General features: G+C 38.0%; 1 protein-coding gene across 3 annotated transcripts; it reads right to left on the bottom strand.

Annotated features, from left to right (window-relative positions):
• Positions 1–849: 849 nt before the first annotated feature.
• Positions 850–5,331, bottom strand: LOC104436149 (homeobox protein knotted-1-like 3). Of its 3 annotated transcripts, none has more exons than XM_010048883.3 (6): positions 4,612–5,331; positions 2,715–2,835; positions 1,948–2,141; positions 1,737–1,868; positions 1,498–1,634; positions 850–1,429 (listed from the first exon to the last, which is right to left on the bottom strand). In XM_010048883.3, exons 1-6 carry the CDS (start codon positions 5,095–5,097, stop codon positions 1,390–1,392), a joined length of 1,110 nt encoding a protein of 369 aa, XP_010047185.1. In that variant the 5' UTR covers positions 5,098–5,331; the 3' UTR covers positions 850–1,389. The 3 variants fall into 3 exon arrangements, with proteins under 3 accessions (XP_010047185.1, XP_010047187.1, XP_010047186.1); XM_010048885.3 differs by having other exon boundaries at positions 850–1,418; positions 4,612–5,329; XM_010048884.3 differs by having other exon boundaries at positions 850–1,426; positions 4,612–5,328.
• Between the last annotated feature and the right edge of the window lie 12,531 nt (positions 5,332–17,862).

The following is a 17,862-nucleotide window of genomic DNA, read 5'->3' as shown; positions in this document are numbered from 1 at the left end:
TCAGTTTGTTCTACTTTTCCAAATTTTTCTAATCGACCCTCCAACCCTGAATCACGAGGTCTTTGGCTTGTGAAGTTGAATACAATGTTTCTGGCGAGGATATCGATGTGAGATTCCATGTGGCTAAATTATATCCACATTATACTGTTGGCGCCTAAAATTTTCCACTATGGCATCCCTATAGGCTCCACATTAATTGAAATTTATTCACGTCAAACTTTGGCATCGTCCTCAATGGCCAAGTTAGCTGGATTTGGCTTGGATTTAGTGTCGAAAGGACTTGGTAAGGAAGTAGGATGACTTAATTAAACAAATTAAAAATACCAAAGACCCAACTAGAGAAAAAGTAAAAGAAAGGAACGAAAAGGTATATTTTTTCCATTATCATGGCAACTTGTTAGATATGTGTCACTTCATTTCTTTAGCCAAGAATAATGATCAAAATACGTGGTGCAACCTATGTATGCTACAGCAATCCGCTAGAAAGAGCGAATATCGCCGAGCTTGGATTGGCAAAATAGTTTCTGATATTTCCTTCTTGTTGGTAATTCAAAGAAGAATGTGGTGATCCAAAAATCTGGAGTTTTCAGACAACGGATATTCTTTCAAAGAGAGGTTGATGCTTCCTATTGATCTTTACGAAAGCTATTGTCATTTGCTCATATGTCATGTCCAAGTGTGAACGGCCTAGATATTTCTTGGGTTTTGAGGTCAAATATGTTAGGCAGTCCACGTTGGAGCGTAACATTGAAATTCAAATCCAATTAGAACTAGCTCTTCAATGAGCTGGCTATCCTTACAAGATACAGCACTTTGACCAGTTGAATTTTAGGAACCTTCCTTTTTTTGTGTTTTTGACATGATGCTGAAAGCAACATTATACCCTGTTTCCATGATGCAAGACTGGTGCAGTTCTTATCAGCCACCAGCAAGCAACTTCTGCCTAAAATGATGCTTGTGTAAAGCTCCTTTCCATAATTCGACTGGAAGTGCTTCAAATGAGAACATTTGAAAGAAAAACTCCACCACGAAGAGACATGATCATTAGGTTAGCATCGGATAAGCACAAATGTCGCCACAAGATATATTAATAGCAATCATGCCGCATCACGTTTCTGGCAAGGTAAACACAGTACCACAGCAATACACTTCTCCGTTAGAAAGAGGTGGGCAAGAAGCCGAGGGGGGGTTTCGACCCTTCTCTTCTTAAGCATCGTTTTAAGTATATCGATCTGCATAGCTGATCCATCGTAACATTTGCTATACCATCTTCAAACTGCTGTCTTCTCGCTGCCCATGTTAACTATCAGCCGAGACCTTTCCTCTCGAAAGGGCTCACAGTGGCAGTTGTTGCAAACCAATAGATGGAAAGTGGCTTTTGACGTTGCTTTACATAGGTCTCTCTTTATCCGGATCACCTGCATGGCTTCTTTCAGAATCACAGTGAGATATCATTCTCAAAGAAGTCCAAGATTTTGACTCTGTTAATCAGCCTACCTCTTGCGTTTGCTCTTGGGAACTGTGGAAGACGAAGGGTTGCTGTGCCAATTTCTTTTCCGTTGGTTTATAAACCAATTATTAATCTGTTTCAATTGCAAGCCCGTCTCTTGTACTAGCCTTGCTTTGTCTTCCTCCTGAGATGATTTTTGAAGCAGGCAAAGTAATAAGAAAGCCTCAGCGAATTGTTTCGGATGCACTGGTACAGAACAATGAGATTAGAGTCATAATATTCTTACTGTTGGGTAGGGCCACTTGGAGTGTGTTTGCCACCACGCTTTTAATAGAGAGGTGGTGTCACCTGGCAGCTTTCCGGCTCTCCTCTTGCGCAGAATCTCCTCTCTGATATCCACAATCTTTTCCTTATAGCCCTGAGAAGCGGAAAGAAAATCAACTGTATAAGAATTGTAACATACCAAAACAAGGAGTGCTAGGCAATAACTGGGATACCTGCTTGAGCTCATGCTTCAGCTCTTGCCTCACCCGTTCCATCAAGGATCTCTCACTTTCAGTTGGAACTAGAGGCCCAAATCCCATACTGTCATGGCCATCAAAGCTTCCATCAAACAATTTGGCATCACTATCATCTTGATCCTCATCATCATCGGACATTGTAGCCCCTGTCCCTTCACCAGGAGATACTCCTGCTTTGGCAATGTGAGGGAAATCATAATTAGCCAATTTCTGGTGTCATGCTAATAAAGTTTCTCTGATGAAGCATAGTTTCTGGATAAAATAAGAGTGCATTTCAGGACATAACAACTTTCCCTCCAACATCTTTCTTTCCCATAAAATAAAATAAAATAAAAAGAATCCTGAAAGAATTTTTAAATTAATTTGAAATCTAAAGATTTGGATGTTTGTAGTTCAAAACCAAAATGAAATTTCAAACATTACAGAAAAAGTTGTAAACAAAAAGTACAAAAAGCAAATGTCACCCCAAAACACCCTTAAATTGAATCCGCTAGAGGGCAATGAGAGAATGCACAATACTTAGCAATGTCCAAGGTCCTTCACCAGAAACAGTGACTCAATTAAAACGTCAATATAACTACTATTTACTCTCTGTATAAGGAAAGTTCCGATATTTATTTGCACCTTCACATCAACAAAAAGAGATTCCACAAGACCTAGGGATATGTTAATTTGGTAATGTGAACTCAATGGACATAATCAACAGGAGACAATGAAACATAGGATTAGGAAAAGGGAACAACCTGTTAAGCTTTGAAGTGCTTGCTCCAGCTCCCAACAAGCCATCACTGCTTCCATAGCATGAACACGAACGTGTTGCTGTAATTGTTCTTTAAAGGAACAGAGCAATAGAACATAATGTGTCTGCATCAGAAGAGGGGAGAAGACAAGAAAATTCAGATGAGAAACTATATGGCAGACCTCGAAGCTCGAATAATTCAAATATTATATTAAAATAATAGAGAAGATTGGAGTGAAAATAACTATTGACGAGAGTTTACACTGTCTCGATCAATTAATAGAATCTTCCGGCCTTCATTTATTCGAGCAAACAGCACTTTTTTTCTTAAAATTTATATAGCAAAATGTATCAGCTAGACAATGTAACACAACAGCAGAAATTTCTTCAAGCCTTATAATGCGTGTTAGTTTATTTTATCAACTTCTGCACTTTGGTGCTGATACAAAAATCACAGAAGATCTCTTTGCGCAGATGAGCGTACATGACATATTTTCTGTCATCTCAAAACATGGATTAAGTTCTGCAGAAGTAACGGTGATTCTACTAGTTTATTAAACCTAAGTGATATGAGATTCAAGGAAGCCATCTTACAATGGATCAGATACCACTGCACCAAAGGTTTTCATGAAAATCCTCAGTGTTATGCATTTGCAGGAACATTTTATGAGCAACATCAAATACAGTTGACCCAGAAAGCAATTGTAGAAGCTCCAAGCTTTCATCCGTATAATTTTGGACTGTGAAGCAGAAAAAGACATCTCTCTTCGAGTATGTGAATGCACACTCTGTCAGCTTTTCAGGCAATTTTTGCCAGTTTTAGGCAATTTTAAGTAGGTAAGATATTTACCCTTGTTTTGGAGAACGAGCAAAGATTAGCTGACAGAAGGATCTTGAAGATGGTATTTGTGCTAGCAAAATCTAGGGAGATACCATGTACTAGACCACACAAGTGGAGTCATGTGGCAACAGATTCTCCAAACCACTCTCAAAAGTTTCAATTATTAGTGTACTCAAACAGCACGATTCCTACGTTGATGCGACAAGAGGACATTATAAATAGAATCCTGAGCCAAAAAGTCGCTCTATCCACTAAACTTCACATCTTTTCGTACCTCACATTCTTTCAAAGCTCAAACAAAGACAATGCCGACAATGCCTAGCAGATCATGAAAAAAAAAAAGCAAAAAAACAACAGGACAGACAGGACTCTTGCTACAAGACAAATCTCTCTCTTTCTCTCTTTCTGTGTGGGAACTGGAAGTTAGAATGTGAAACCAAACCCTAAGGAACAGGAAATGCAGAATTGAGAAAGCATTAGCAACATAAGAACGACCAGGTTTTGAAGAGACAACACTCAACAGGACGAAGACAAGTACATATCAATTCAAGTTCTCAATCTTCTATCATAGGCAGATACTTCGGAGGATGACAACTCGAATTAACTAGAGTTACCAAGATTTTAACAGCCACATATAAAACGAAGCTATCAAAAGGAAGGAAAATATCCCATGTTCCGATCAATGGACTCTCCGCCAATTACATGAAAGCAACATCGAAGTCAAGTTCTGATCTTTCTCGCGAACACGCCGAACCCACAAAAACATTTCTTCAAGAAATTCCTCCCATTCAAATACGCGTCTAAATACCGCAAAAGAAAAAGAAAAAACAGAGGAAAGTTTCGAAATTTAACAGTCGTTACACGCCCTGAAAAACCATGATTCCCAGAAAAAAACTTGAATCGCATTGACCGACCATGAGAAACTTGTCAGAAGCTAACATAGACCCACTTCAAGAATTCCAAAAGAGAAGCCACAAAATCAAGAACCAGTCCATCAAACGCTTCGTGATAAATCAACCCAAAAAAGAACAAGAACCCCGAAAAGACACGGAACTATTACCATGAACTGATCGAGCTCCTTCCCGTCCACGACCCCACCATTCCCCAGCACGGAATACTTCGCCACCACTCGCTGCGACTGCGTCAGCTGCGCGTCGATCCTCGGCAGCTGATCGACGGGGGTGGCGATCTTGAGGCACGACACGTGCGCGTTCAGCAGCTGCTCGTACAGCGGGTGGCTCAGGATCTCCGCCTTGTGCCTCGCGCTCTCGTAATCCCCCCCGCCGCCCCCGCCGTCGTCGTCCTCGACCATCTCCTCCTCCCCGGCCCCGTCGTCGTTGTTGTAGGAGGCGGCGGCCGCGGCGGCGGAGGCGTCGTCGGCGTGGGCGCTGGGCTCGGAGTCGAGGCGGAGGAAGTTCTGGGGGCGGAGGATGGAGGCGGAGAAGAACTTGTGCACGCCATCTCTGCCCTGGTGGTGGCCCCCCTGGTCGGAGTAGTGGTGGAAGGGGACTTGCTCCTGCGGCATTTGACCGTGGTTGTACGCCATGTTTCCTTCGCGGGGATGACCAACTTCTTCCTCCTGCGGTCACTGCAGCAACGACAGGGACGCCATGGATGAGGGAGGAAGCTTCTCCTTCTCGCGGGAGGAGCAGGGAGCTTTCTTTCTTCTTGGAAAGTGACTGGATTGGAGAAGGAGAAGAGGAAGCTGTCTCTGCTTTATAAGAAGGAAGGAAAGGAAGGAAGGAAAAATTTCTATCTGTTTCTTCCTGTGTGGTTGGTTTTGCTTATGGACCTTGGGATTTTTGGAGAACAGCTGGTGGACTTTTTGTGTGGAGTGATCTAATTGGCAATTGAGCGTGGAGTCAAAAGATATTTGTGGTGATTGAGATTAAAAAAAAAAGGTGAGTGTGAAATTTTTTCGATTTTTCTATGTGATCCTGTCGTCCCGTTGAATATAAACGTCTATCGAATTACTTACTTACTACGAAAATATGCGTTTACAATAATCATGATCGCGATATAAAGTTTAGGAATTTAAAGATAAAGTGTGACAATTCTGTAACGGAACTGACGTGTGAGTTATCGTATTAGTTAAATTGGGTAATCAATTCTAGCATGGAAAATATCTTTGACAAAAGAAACTCTTGTACGATAGATGAACGGAGGATTGTGAGATACAAAATGGCAGTGTAATCATGTATCCACATAAAGAAAAAGATGCAAACTTTATAGGGCACTATGTAAAAATACACTAATTGAGTTATTTCACATAAGTTTGATTTTGTTATAATCGTGATAAAAAGTTTAAGAATTTAAACGTGAAGCGTGGTAATTTTATAATGAGATTGATGGTGTTCGTGTTTTGTTTATTGTTTGTGCTGAACTGAGAAATCAATTATGGTATGGAAAATATTTTTAACGACATAAATAAATTCTTAAATGATAAACGAAGAGGGAATGGTAAGTCACAAAAACAGCAATGTAATCATGTATCTGTATAAAGAAAAAGATGCAAACTTTATAGTGCACTAGGTAGAATATACTAATTCAGTCATTTTCATGTATGTGTGATTTTTTGTTTTCACCTATTTTTTAATCTAATTTCACTTTCCCTTTTATTTCTTTATTTCTTTCTTAACATTTTAGATTGCTGACATGAGGATCTTCTTTTTGGCATCTATCAAAACTCTTGTTTCCCCTAATCAAATTGTGAGACGAGTCATTGAAAGAGAGTGCCTTTTATTTTAAGTTATGGATAAGTGAGTACGTGTATGGAAATTTTTTAATTAGCAATTTGATAATGTCCAGATGTTTTAAGGATGATGTGACTGACTTTTTGTAATTTTGCAAAAGTTGTAGGTACGCATCAAAAGCCATATTAAAAAAAAGCTTAATTTATTATTATTTTTTTTTTTGGCTTTTATTTAATTCTCGATCATTGGCATCGGAGGCCGGTGACATGGCCATGCAATCCGAGGGGGAGCAGGCGCACTCTGAAGGCCCCTGCTCTGCCACGCCTGCAGGACCACCACTACCACTCTGCTCCGACCGGTACGGACGACACGTGGCGGCTCCCAGTTTCGTGGGACCACAGACGGGGGGGTGTGGGCCCCACGAGGCGGCAGCATCCGGCGGCTGACCGACGATGTTCCAGCTCACCCGCCTGCCCGCCAGGTCTTGGTCCCCTCGCCCCCCCCACTGCCCGGGTGCATGCATGCATGCATGCATGCATGATGGGCGCATGCATGTATGAGGTTTCCATTTCTGATATCAATTTTATGCGGTTGTGTGCAGCAGTAATAAATCAGGGAAAAATTGACATGAATAGTGATTAAACTTACCACCGCCTTGTTGGCTGTGATGGTTTGGATTCTCTCCCCCTCATGAATGAAAGGAATTCGAATCCCTTCACGATCATTTGGGGTCTTAAATGGGACGCCGAGGTGGTGGGTTTCCCGCTTACGTGTCCCCCCAGATTTACTCGCCAATTGCTACGGGGTTCCTAGATCACCAAAAAAAAAAAAAAATTAGTGATTAAACCTTGGTTAGACGGCCAATGTGATTTTTTAAATTTAATTTGTTTAGTATGGTCCCTAAACTATTCTTTAATTACTTAATCTAGTCTCTAAACCTTCAATTTATCTAATCAATTCCCCGACTTTTCATAACAAAGTAAAACCAGTCATTCGATGCTATTCACAGTTCTTTGTAATCACACTATTGTCTAAATTATTAGAATCCTTTTTCATGCAGTTCATTTCCTGAATCAACAAAAAATATGGCTACCTTTTTATTACTTTGGCATTTTTTTTTTTTTTGTAAATTTTTGTAAATGTCACGATAGTGCCACTTAAGTATATTTTAGCTTAAGATCTCTGAAATAGTGAAGCCTCATTAGAGCTGTATCTGGTCGATATCCTAGCTATTGTGATTTCTTCATTTACATATTAATTAAATAATACACGAAACACAAAAACTTTAAAAGGAGGAGCTTAGATGACCTCATTCATGAGGCATTGAGGATAGTGACAAGAAAACTAAAAAGATTAAGCACGGATTTAGATTAAGACAAGTAAGAGAATTTATAGGTAAATTAAATGTCCTTATCAAATATTCTTATGAAAGCAATCACTTTTAAAAGAAAAGGCAAAAACCATAAATAAAAATCCTAAACTATGCCCAATGTGACACGTTTATTTTAAGTTTTTTTTTTTTTTGTGACACCCAAAATCCCAAATATGTATTCACGTGACACATTTATTATCCGTCAAATTTCTATCAATAAGAATTGTTTAAAAAGCTACCTACATGGAGATCGAAAAGTAAATAATATTGACATGACGCTTATGTGGCTTAAGTGAAATAAAAAACATCATTTTGGTTGAAAAATTATCTAACGAAACATTGATGAAGGGTAAGTGTGTTATATGGGTATAAATTTTGGATTTTTTATGTCACAATAAAAATTTTAAAGTAAATATGTCACGAGCATAATTTAGGATTTTTAATATCACAAAAAAAAATCATAATAAATGTGTTACAGTGAGTAGAGTTTGGGATTCTTTTATGTTTTTTTTTTTTCCTAAAAGAAAAAGAATATGAATTCAATAGATGTTTTCTCTACTTAAAAAGAATTGTAGTAATATTTATAAATGCCAAGAAGTTTGAAAGGTAGTAAAATGAAATGGATTGAAATGAAAAGATATATAAAATCCAAGTAATAGTGTAATTATAAAAACTATCATAAAAACCAAAAGTTTAGGGACTACATTCAATATTTAATAATAGTTTAAGAACCACGTTGAACGAATTAAAGGTTCAAAAATGGCATTACATATTGCACTAAAGTTGAGAAATTATTAATGCCATTTGCTCTAATGGACCGATTCCTTGCATTTGAAGAAGATTTCATTTATCATTATTGAACCAAATTGTCTCTCATGATTATTAACATGATTCCTTCCACTTGAAAAAGGACAGTCTTTGTCTATGTGACTATTGATTTGTGATAGCTCATAGGGATTTGCAAGTGGAGCAACGCATCTTTGATTTCCTCTTCTATTGAACTTTTCAACTTTCCTCCTAAGTTACAAGGAAACATGACATGAATTTCGAGTTTTGTCGTATAGTGCTTTCCTAGCCAAACTATCGTATAGCGGCATCAGTTATATTAGGAGTGAGCATGATTTCATGATAGAACATGAAACTTGGAATTGGACACCTAAGAACCAGACTGATGAGAATCTTTCTGGTTCCAGGCTCCAAGGTATGTGGAGTTGGTTCCAAGTTTCAAAAATTGGAAAACCTACTCTAATGGGTAAGTTCTAGGTTTTAGATTGGTGAAACCTTAAATCTGGAATTTTTAACCTATAATCGAGAACAAGTTTTTATATTTTTCTTGGTTTATGTTTTTACGTAATCTTGCAATATTCTCATGACATTCGGCTTTGCATATATCATTTAGAACTTTCATCTTATAACTGAGACTTTTATTTTATTAATTTTTTTTGTCTAAATATAAGTTATGGTCAGTAAATTATAGTAACAAATGATGATTATTAAATGTGATAATTTACTACAATTATTCTATTAATAATACATATAGAATTTGGGTAGACCTTAAAATCGATCCTAGAACTTGTGATAGGATAGATTCCAATTTCTAAAAAATGAGGAATATGTTCCAATAGATAAGTTTTGAGTTCTAGGTTAAACTTTTACGGAATCTGAAACTACTCACTTCTAGAATATATCATTTGCCGACTAATAATGTTAACATCGACTACGGTCACGTGGTGATGCTAACGGATGATACAGCGGATGACAATCCCCAAACATCTTCTCATCGGAGAGGGCAGATGGATGCGATCGTGACCGATCGGGGTGGTCCCTCCTCTACATTGGGTTTTCTCATCTTTTACTTTTATTGCATGATGAACACGAATCGAAACCATGTGGAGGGTGGAGCTTGCTGCCCACGTCTTCGGTCGATGCCCCTTTTCCATGGTCCCCCATCCCTCTCCAATCCCAAGTCCTTTGCTCATATTCGCGCTCAGGTCGCCTTCACCAACCCCACTCTCCCCCTTCCCCTTCCCATCACTCGTTTTCAATAGAGCCCATCATCTCATTCACGGGCCCCTTTTCTCCCTCCTCTCGAATCCCTCGCACAGCAACTTTGCGTAACTCTGTCTAGGAAGCGAGCTAATGATCTAGGAATTCCAGTTCCCAAATGTCGCCATAGATCCGCGCCGAGCGGCTCTCGGGCAGGGGCTCTCCTGTTCAATTCGCGCGCTCATGGTTCGCCCCCTAATAGCAACATGACGAACCAGGTTTGGCCCTGCTTCTTTTTGAGATTGCTGTCCATTCCTAGTGTCCTCGAGTTCATGTCCAGGGTGGACCCTTTCGAGCTTGAGGCTCCGAACTTCACAACCCCCACACGAAAATGAAGTTTGTACTGAACCCACTACCAGTCCTTGACCTTCTGAACGTGTGCGGACTCAGATGAACTTTAACTCAAGAGCGTTTTTGTTGGCTTTTGGTTGACAAGGACTCCTTTCTAATCACCACTGCTCGCTAGTCTACTGTTTTCATCTGCTTTGGATGAACCTGACGATTGCGCCAAACTGTACGAGCAATGACTGAAATTTCTCTTGATGGGACAATTCTACTGTTTCATTCCCAAAAGGCGGACTTTTCCTCCATTGGTGCCGGATTTCTGAAAGATTTGGCTGCCATTGAAAAATTGTTAGAAAGAAAGGTTGCTGAAGACCTGCTTTTTCCGGTGCTGCGTTGGTGACTTACTGATGCTCATATTGTATTACAAACTTTTTCTGATATTTCAGAAATCATCGGCTTCTCTTATCTTTCTTCTAACTTTTATTTGTCCTTCTTATTGTCGCATTCACTTTACAAATTCCCATATGAATTATTGATGTTTATCTTTCCCCGGAGAATGTGGGAGATCATAGGTTGTTGTTTTGTTGGAATCGGAAGCAAAGAACTTTTGGAGGGCAGTAAAAACTTTGATCAATTTTACGCGTTGTCTTTCAATAGATTCTAATTCCAATTAACGAACTCTCTCGTTATTATCAATCTAACTTGAGACAAAATTCGAAAATAAATTGATGGCCGTCGTTATAACTGGACGGTTGTGAATTATCCAACTTCTTAACATCAAGGCATGAAAACTATAACACAGCGAATGTCATCCTATGAAATGTCTTAATCACAAAGGAATGATTGATAATTGATTGACAATTCGTCTACAGTATAGAAATTTAGGGATTGCGCTCATCTTTTCAAATTATGGCTTAGCATCTTCGGAGCCAGAAAATAGTAAAATTTTCTTTTTGTTGTCTTGTTGATTTGGAATTGATAAGCATCATTGACACAATAATACCAGTGGAATAGTACATGCTACATGCACGTTGCAATTTCGAAAGCACCTTGCAATTTTGAAAACGACAAGACAAATGTGGGAATTCAATTCGATCTATATGCATCATTTGGTGGACCAACTTTTTACATTCAGCATCAAGATCAAGGGTTTTTATCTTGTAACAAGCAGAAAAACTCCATAGATTTTTAAGTAAAGGAATTCTCTTGTGATTTACGCAAGGTCTCAAAATATCCTTTTTCGAGTTGTACCTGCGCGGGAAATAATGCTAGAGGTGCAGACGATTGATTTATATAGTCACATGATACAATTCAATCATATTTGAGCATCACAAAAAGAACATGTCATGTCATATCATGTCAATTTATGAATCAGTCTTGTAGAAAAAATTTTCGTTTTATCATCGTCATCATCAACGCATGGAACGGTGTACCTAGATGGGATGGAAATGGGATTGGTCTCCATTGAATGACATGAAGGCAAAAGTTGAAATCTATCAAATCTTGAAAAGAACTGAGGAGCGGAATCTTCAGCCCTCTTATCATTGTACCTTATTTCAATCTCTGCTGAGGTTTAATTTCCTGTAAAGGGTAGATGATGAGTTCAATTACGTCTTCTGCCAAACCTTTGCAGACCCACACACTTCTCCATCTTTGGCTTTTCTTTTCTGTTTTTTGTAAAATAGAAAATCGCCCCTTTGTTTTCCTACTGATGTTGACCCTGCGATGCTGCAATATTTATTTTATAAGTCTCGGGAAAAGCTTCTCCTTTTGCTGCAGTGATTTGGTGCTTGAAGATAGTGGTCCCTTGTTGCTATTTTCTTCCTGCTGATTTCTTCATCAGGGGCAAGTTCAGAATTCAGAAAAATGCATTAGATCAGGGCAAATTTCTTTTTTTCTTTTTTCCCAAACAGCAAAGAGATCAGGAGGAATTCAAATTCAATCAATTAGGCACCCCATGGGCCCTACAAATCAAAGGCCAAATTTGGCGCAGTGATTTGGTTCTTGACGATAGTGGTCCCTCGTTGCTATTTTTTTCCAGCTGATTTTCTTCATCAGGGGCAAGTTCAGAACTCAAAAAAATGCATTAGCTTAGGGCAAATTTCCCTTTTTTAAAACAACAAAGTGATCAAGAGGAATTCAAATTCAATCAATTAGGCACCCCATTTTCCCTACAAAATCATGGGATCCTTGGTGTTGTTGACCTAACAAAAATCCTCGTTTTTATTTTTTTTCTCAATGTGACGTGACTTTTGGGTGTGGGGGTTGGTGATCCATCAGTCGACATGAACATGGATCTTACACAGATTTGCCAAGTTGTCTCGACCGGAAGAGACGTCCATTTCTCTCCCATGCCCGAGATGTGTGTGATGTAATTTGCCTTTGATGGTTAGATTTCCAAAACTTATTTTGACTGTAGCTTGTCTAGATAGTCAAGATACTCAAGATCTTACCAAACTCTTCATTGTTTTCATCATTTTGACGTTTGTTGCTCCAACAGATCTCCTAGAGATAGCAAGACCATACCCAATTTTGTTGAGGAAGGTTGTTTATTGAAGGTTTTATTGTACAAAAGACTCTTTGTTTCACAATTTCGATTTGAAGTATCAGTGCGATCTTTTGTGGAATACACTAATAATATTTTTTTTGTCCCTTTGCCATTCTTGACTTTCTTGTAAAACTCTAATGATATAGGTGTGTTTTGGGTAACTTTTGCCTAAAATTTTTTATTGATGTGGATAACGTGGACTCGAAAACTTTTATGAAAAGCAAATAGGGTCCAATTAACAATTTGTAAATACTCATGACAAAAACAAAATTTAAAGTGAAAAAAAAGGAGAATGGATGTGACGCCTAGGTTACATGACTTTAGACAAGGCGACACCGATGCAGTGTGACCCCAGGGACAAGCCATTGTGTGTGCACTCCCAAATGAAGGCTGCCTAAGTTGTGTGACCCACATGAGGCAATGTTGATGTTTGTGACCCAAGCGGCGGGCCATCGAGGTCATGCAACGTAGTTCAAATCTAAGCTCCCTTCTTTCCCTCTATTATGTTTTCACTTGGGAAATGCACGGAGGATAAAACTTTGCCCTAACTAAATTATTTAAATTTCAGTTTTACCGTCATTCTCTCAAATAAAACGTAATAGTTCTTTTTTTTTTAATAATTTAGTTGAAAGTTGAAAGGAAAATTTCATCCTCCGGTGCATTTCCCGGTAGCGGGAGGCGGGCTGGGGAGGGGAGGGAAATAGGGGGTGTGGGGGTGGAGCGGCGCTTGTCTTGAGTTGCATGGATGTGCAAAGCAAAACTTTGCATCAAAGGCCTTTGAGATTGTATTACCATACCCCAAAAATTTGGCCCAAGGCCTATGGAGGCCCAAAGTTCCTTTGGAAATTCTGAACTAGACTATGACTGAATTTTCCTTTTATATGAGTAAGGTCCTCATTGAGAGGAGAGAAATATGTGGGGGAAAAAGAAGAAGAAGCTTGGATTGATAGTTTGGCCACTCCAATACTTAGGCTTCATCAAGATGGGCCTTCATTACAAAGATCCAAAACCATCGACCATTCAAATAGATGGAGGCTTTAGCTCATAAATAGCTCATGAATAGCATCTTCGTGAGCATAACAATCCATTTCTTTTTGGTTTCCTATTTGCATACACAGTTGATGGGCCCGGACATGGGTCAGTATCGAAAACGTTGTTCAGTCTAGCCCCAAGATGGGCTAAGCCCAGTCCTTGCTTGGCTAGGCCCACCAATGATAAAGCCTATGGAGAACTCAAGGAGGGCATGCAATTGATGTGCTAAATACCAACTATTACTAGAGTTCGGTTTGAGATGACTGCAATTAAAGTAGCAGATTTCAAGTATAATTTTGGCTTCTCTATGATGTCAATTCCTGCAAAGTGGCCCTACTCTTTTTTTAGTCTAAATTCACAATTACTTACTAAGGCACATTAAATACCTTACCATAATTTTTTTTGTTTGGTTTTGGTAAGGAGGTCTCAACCTAATTTATTGAAAGAAAAAGAAATCCGACTTGATCACCTAAAAGACAAAGGCACCAATTATTCTGGTGGCACAAACCAAACTCCCGATCCTCTCTAAGATCTAAAGCGAAATTAGCAAAAAAATAAACAAATTACATGAAATTGACTTCTTGAAGTTAATTAGAGCTACTACATTACATACTTTCACTTTTGGGTCACTTTGCTTTAGTTTTCACTTACATAAAATCAACTCTTTCTTGATCAATCTTAGCAAACATAGTACATGCTTTATTTTTTTAATGAATTTTTATTTTATTTTATTTTTCTAGTAATGCAATAACTTAGGCTCCATTTGTTTCGCGAAAAATATGGTGTTTCTAGAAATTATTTTTCTACGAAGTCATTTTCTAGGAAAATAACCATATTTTTCAGTGGTTGCTTGAAATTTGAAAATGAACTAGAATTTTTTTTTTCACTATTTGGTAAAGAAAATCTTTTCTTGCATGCACTCATTTTTAATAATTTTTTTTTTTTTTTAAAATCGATTTTTCAATTTTTAATTTTTTTCTTTTCGTTTCTTCTTCTTCCATGGCCTTTTCCTTTTTTCCTTTTTTCCTTTTCTTCCTTTTTCTTGGCCTTGGCCAATCACCAGTTATGGTGATGGCCGACGACTGGCCAGTGGCCATTGGCGGCTTGGTTGGCTTAGGGCACTGAGGAGTGAGCTTCAAGGGCGTAATGAGCGTAGCATGTATTTGTCCAATATATGTCTCTTTCAGGCTATTCGTTAGAGCGAATCTTTGCACCATTGTTTTGTGTGAAACTGGCGATTGTATGTATGTATAAGTAGGATTTGAGATTGAATTCTTGTCTTTTCTGAAAATTGTTTAGCTTTCTTTGGTTATGCCTTTTGACAATTGTTTCTTGATCCATGAACCTTGTAAAATATAGTTCAAATCGCCAGTAGAGTATTTTCTAATATAAGTAATATGGGAGATGTTAGGCCAAGGTTGAATAAAATCTTTTCATGTTTCTTGTTCTTCACAAGACTAAACTTTTTGCACCTATCTTTAGACACAGTGAAGTATCCTATGCTTTTCCAGCTTTTCGCTAGATTACTAAAAAATAGGATGGTCAAGACAACTCTCTCGTTGAGAAAATTGCGTAAGTTTCTAATAGTATCACACATGTAAATGAATTAATTTGTAGTGTATTTGGATCCTTGTTGTAAATTCATTTACATGTTAAACTGTAGACATCGGCTTCTTCATTCTGACAGCAATTGAAAGAAACATTTATGCCAAAATAACACGCAGAATCTAAATATTTAAAGATACATTTTAGTTGACAATTTGGTTGAAATGGAGAGAGTCCTAGCCAAAATGCGTTGGCTGACTATGGCTTCTGAAGTTTATTGCGGTGTTTGTTCAAGGATTTGCGTAGATGTCTCCAACGGACTCTGCTGGACTTTTCTACCAAATCCGTTAGGCAAGTGAATGCCTAGAAATGTTGTTATATGCACAACTGGCTCTGTTTTGTCTATATGTATATAATTCCTTTGTTTTGGTTTGACTGTTTCTTGTTCTATGGTGAGTTTGCGTTAAAACAAATAAATAGCAACTTGTTTAAGCAGCACCTATACTTATTCACCTGAATTCATGTCGGCATATATGTTTTGGTACAAATTATTATTGTATGAATTATTAATCTGCACACCGAATTGATAATGAAGTTATTGCACATTAGTATTCTCGGGAAAATTGTCCAAATAGTCATAAACCTATTTTACTTTTTTAGTAGAATTCAAGAAATGTCGTTAATTTTGCCATGAGTGTTCTTGTCTGGTTGGTTAACTAATAACGGAGTATTCGAGGGTTTTCTTGATTCCATAATATGGAAAGCCAGCTGTGAATATGGCTTCAGATGTTAGGTTGGCTTGGCTGGACATGGCTTTTGTAGTTCAATTCAGTCCAAACTAGACGTATTCTGTAAAAAACTTGTTTAAGGAGCACCTATACTTATTCACCTGAATTCATGTCGGCATATATGTTTTGGTACAAATTATTAATGTAGGAATTATTAATCTGCACACCGAATTGATAATGAAGTTATTGCACATTAGTATTCTCTACTAAATTGTTTTTGGGAATATAACTTAGGAAAAATCAATGTATTTCTGCAGACAAACTCCTGAATAATTAACATCACCTCCAGTACGTGGCATCAAAATTGAAAACTAAAAGGCATATCGGTCAAATTTTATCTTTTATTTGCTTCTTTTCATCTAAAATAACGGGATTCGATCATTAGAATTGTTCATCCATGCCGATGCTAAGCTGGTGGAGGGTAAAATCTCCCAAAGTCCTTAATTGTTTTTTCCAAAAAAAAAAAAAAAAAAAAAAAACTGTCAAGGCTGTGTACATGAGGTTAAACCTAAACTTACTAAAGGAAGCATTTATGAGGAATATAATGGTCTAAGAAAGAAGATGAATATTACCTTTAACTTGTTCTCAGATCATCTTAGGAAATAACCAAGTGACAAGATGAATTAGACAAACCAAAGAGTTTAATAATGTTAGAAAGTCCAACCAAAAGCTTAAGCTAAACCGTGAAAAGAGATTACATGAATATAAAGAGCATTTAAGACTTATTGTCCTGTGGGATGATTGTAAGGGATAGCATCCGCTTTGATACTATGTTAAAATTTTAACACAAAAGTTTAAGTTAATCGGTGGAGAGAGACTACATAAATATAAAAAGCACTTAAGACTCGTTGTCAAGTGACGTGGAATGATATTATAACAAATAATTCCACAGACTTTGAAGTATAAAAGAGCATTGAACTGAGCATACCTTTGTAGTTATATTCTTTTTTGTTTTTTTCATTTTAGTCTTAAATTTGAAGAAAAAAAGGAGGAGCAAAGAAGATGCTTCCATATGATATCTACAGTACACACTCTGTTTTACAAAGTTTGAACTGATGTTACTTATTCTCTAAAGGACTGTTTGTCCTTGAGGAACCATCAAGGCTATGAAAGGGGAAAAAAGGATAAAAAGAACTAGAAGAAAAAAATTTCCTCTTCATTCCTAACCTTTCCTCTTCTATGTTTAACACAAATTTCCCTACACTATGGACACGTCATCGTTCTGCTAAAGCTGCTTCATAAGTGTCTCTGATGCTAACTAAAAAGCTGCTAACTAATGGGAAAGACTAAGAAGAGCAAGTGGAAACTATCACTGATAGACAACAATCCTTCCAGGAATCTTTTCTGGGGTGTGAAACATTTCTATGTCTGTCACAAGCACTTGGGCAAGTGCCTTTTAACTTGTGCAGTGGACAGCTGCAATTGCGGTGGTATGGCCAGCGCTCAATCTCCATGTCATTCAGCGATAAGCTTCCTTCAAGCACACAATGAAGCATCATCTCAACAGCTAAGGTGGTCATTATCTTCTCGGTCTTCCTTCTTAGTTTATTGTGTGCCGTCTTTGACTAAAGTTGTAGTATCTTCAAAGTTTTGAAAGTCTTGTGTACTCTGCGAGCATATATATAAAGCTGGAAATCACATACGTTAGAGAGGATTGATGTTCTAAAGAGAGAGCTTCGTGATTTTAGAATTGCCAAGATTCTTGTTATGTGGTATTTTTGTTAAGTTAGTTAACAAGTACGCAATGTCCTAGGGATGCTGTGATTCCTCACGCGCACAGAGAGAGAGAGAGAGAGAGAGAGAGAGAGAGAGAGAGAGAGAGAGGACTTCTTGGCTTGGCTTGGCTTGGCTTGTGTTTGGGCTTTGAAATTTCCATTAGCTTTTAAGGTCATAGCCAGCATAGATTTTTCCGAAGTGGGTATTCTAATTTGTTAGTGTTGGATCTTAAGAAATGTTTGTTTATGCTTGAAGGACAATGTTTGGAATTACTAGAGGATCCAGC

Source organism: Eucalyptus grandis, chromosome 3 (assembly GCF_016545825.1).
Source record: "Eucalyptus grandis isolate ANBG69807.140 chromosome 3, ASM1654582v1, whole genome shotgun sequence".
Lineage (NCBI taxonomy): Eukaryota > Viridiplantae > Streptophyta > Magnoliopsida > Myrtales > Myrtaceae > Eucalyptus > Eucalyptus grandis.
This window is presented reverse-complemented; position numbering and strand designations above follow the sequence as displayed.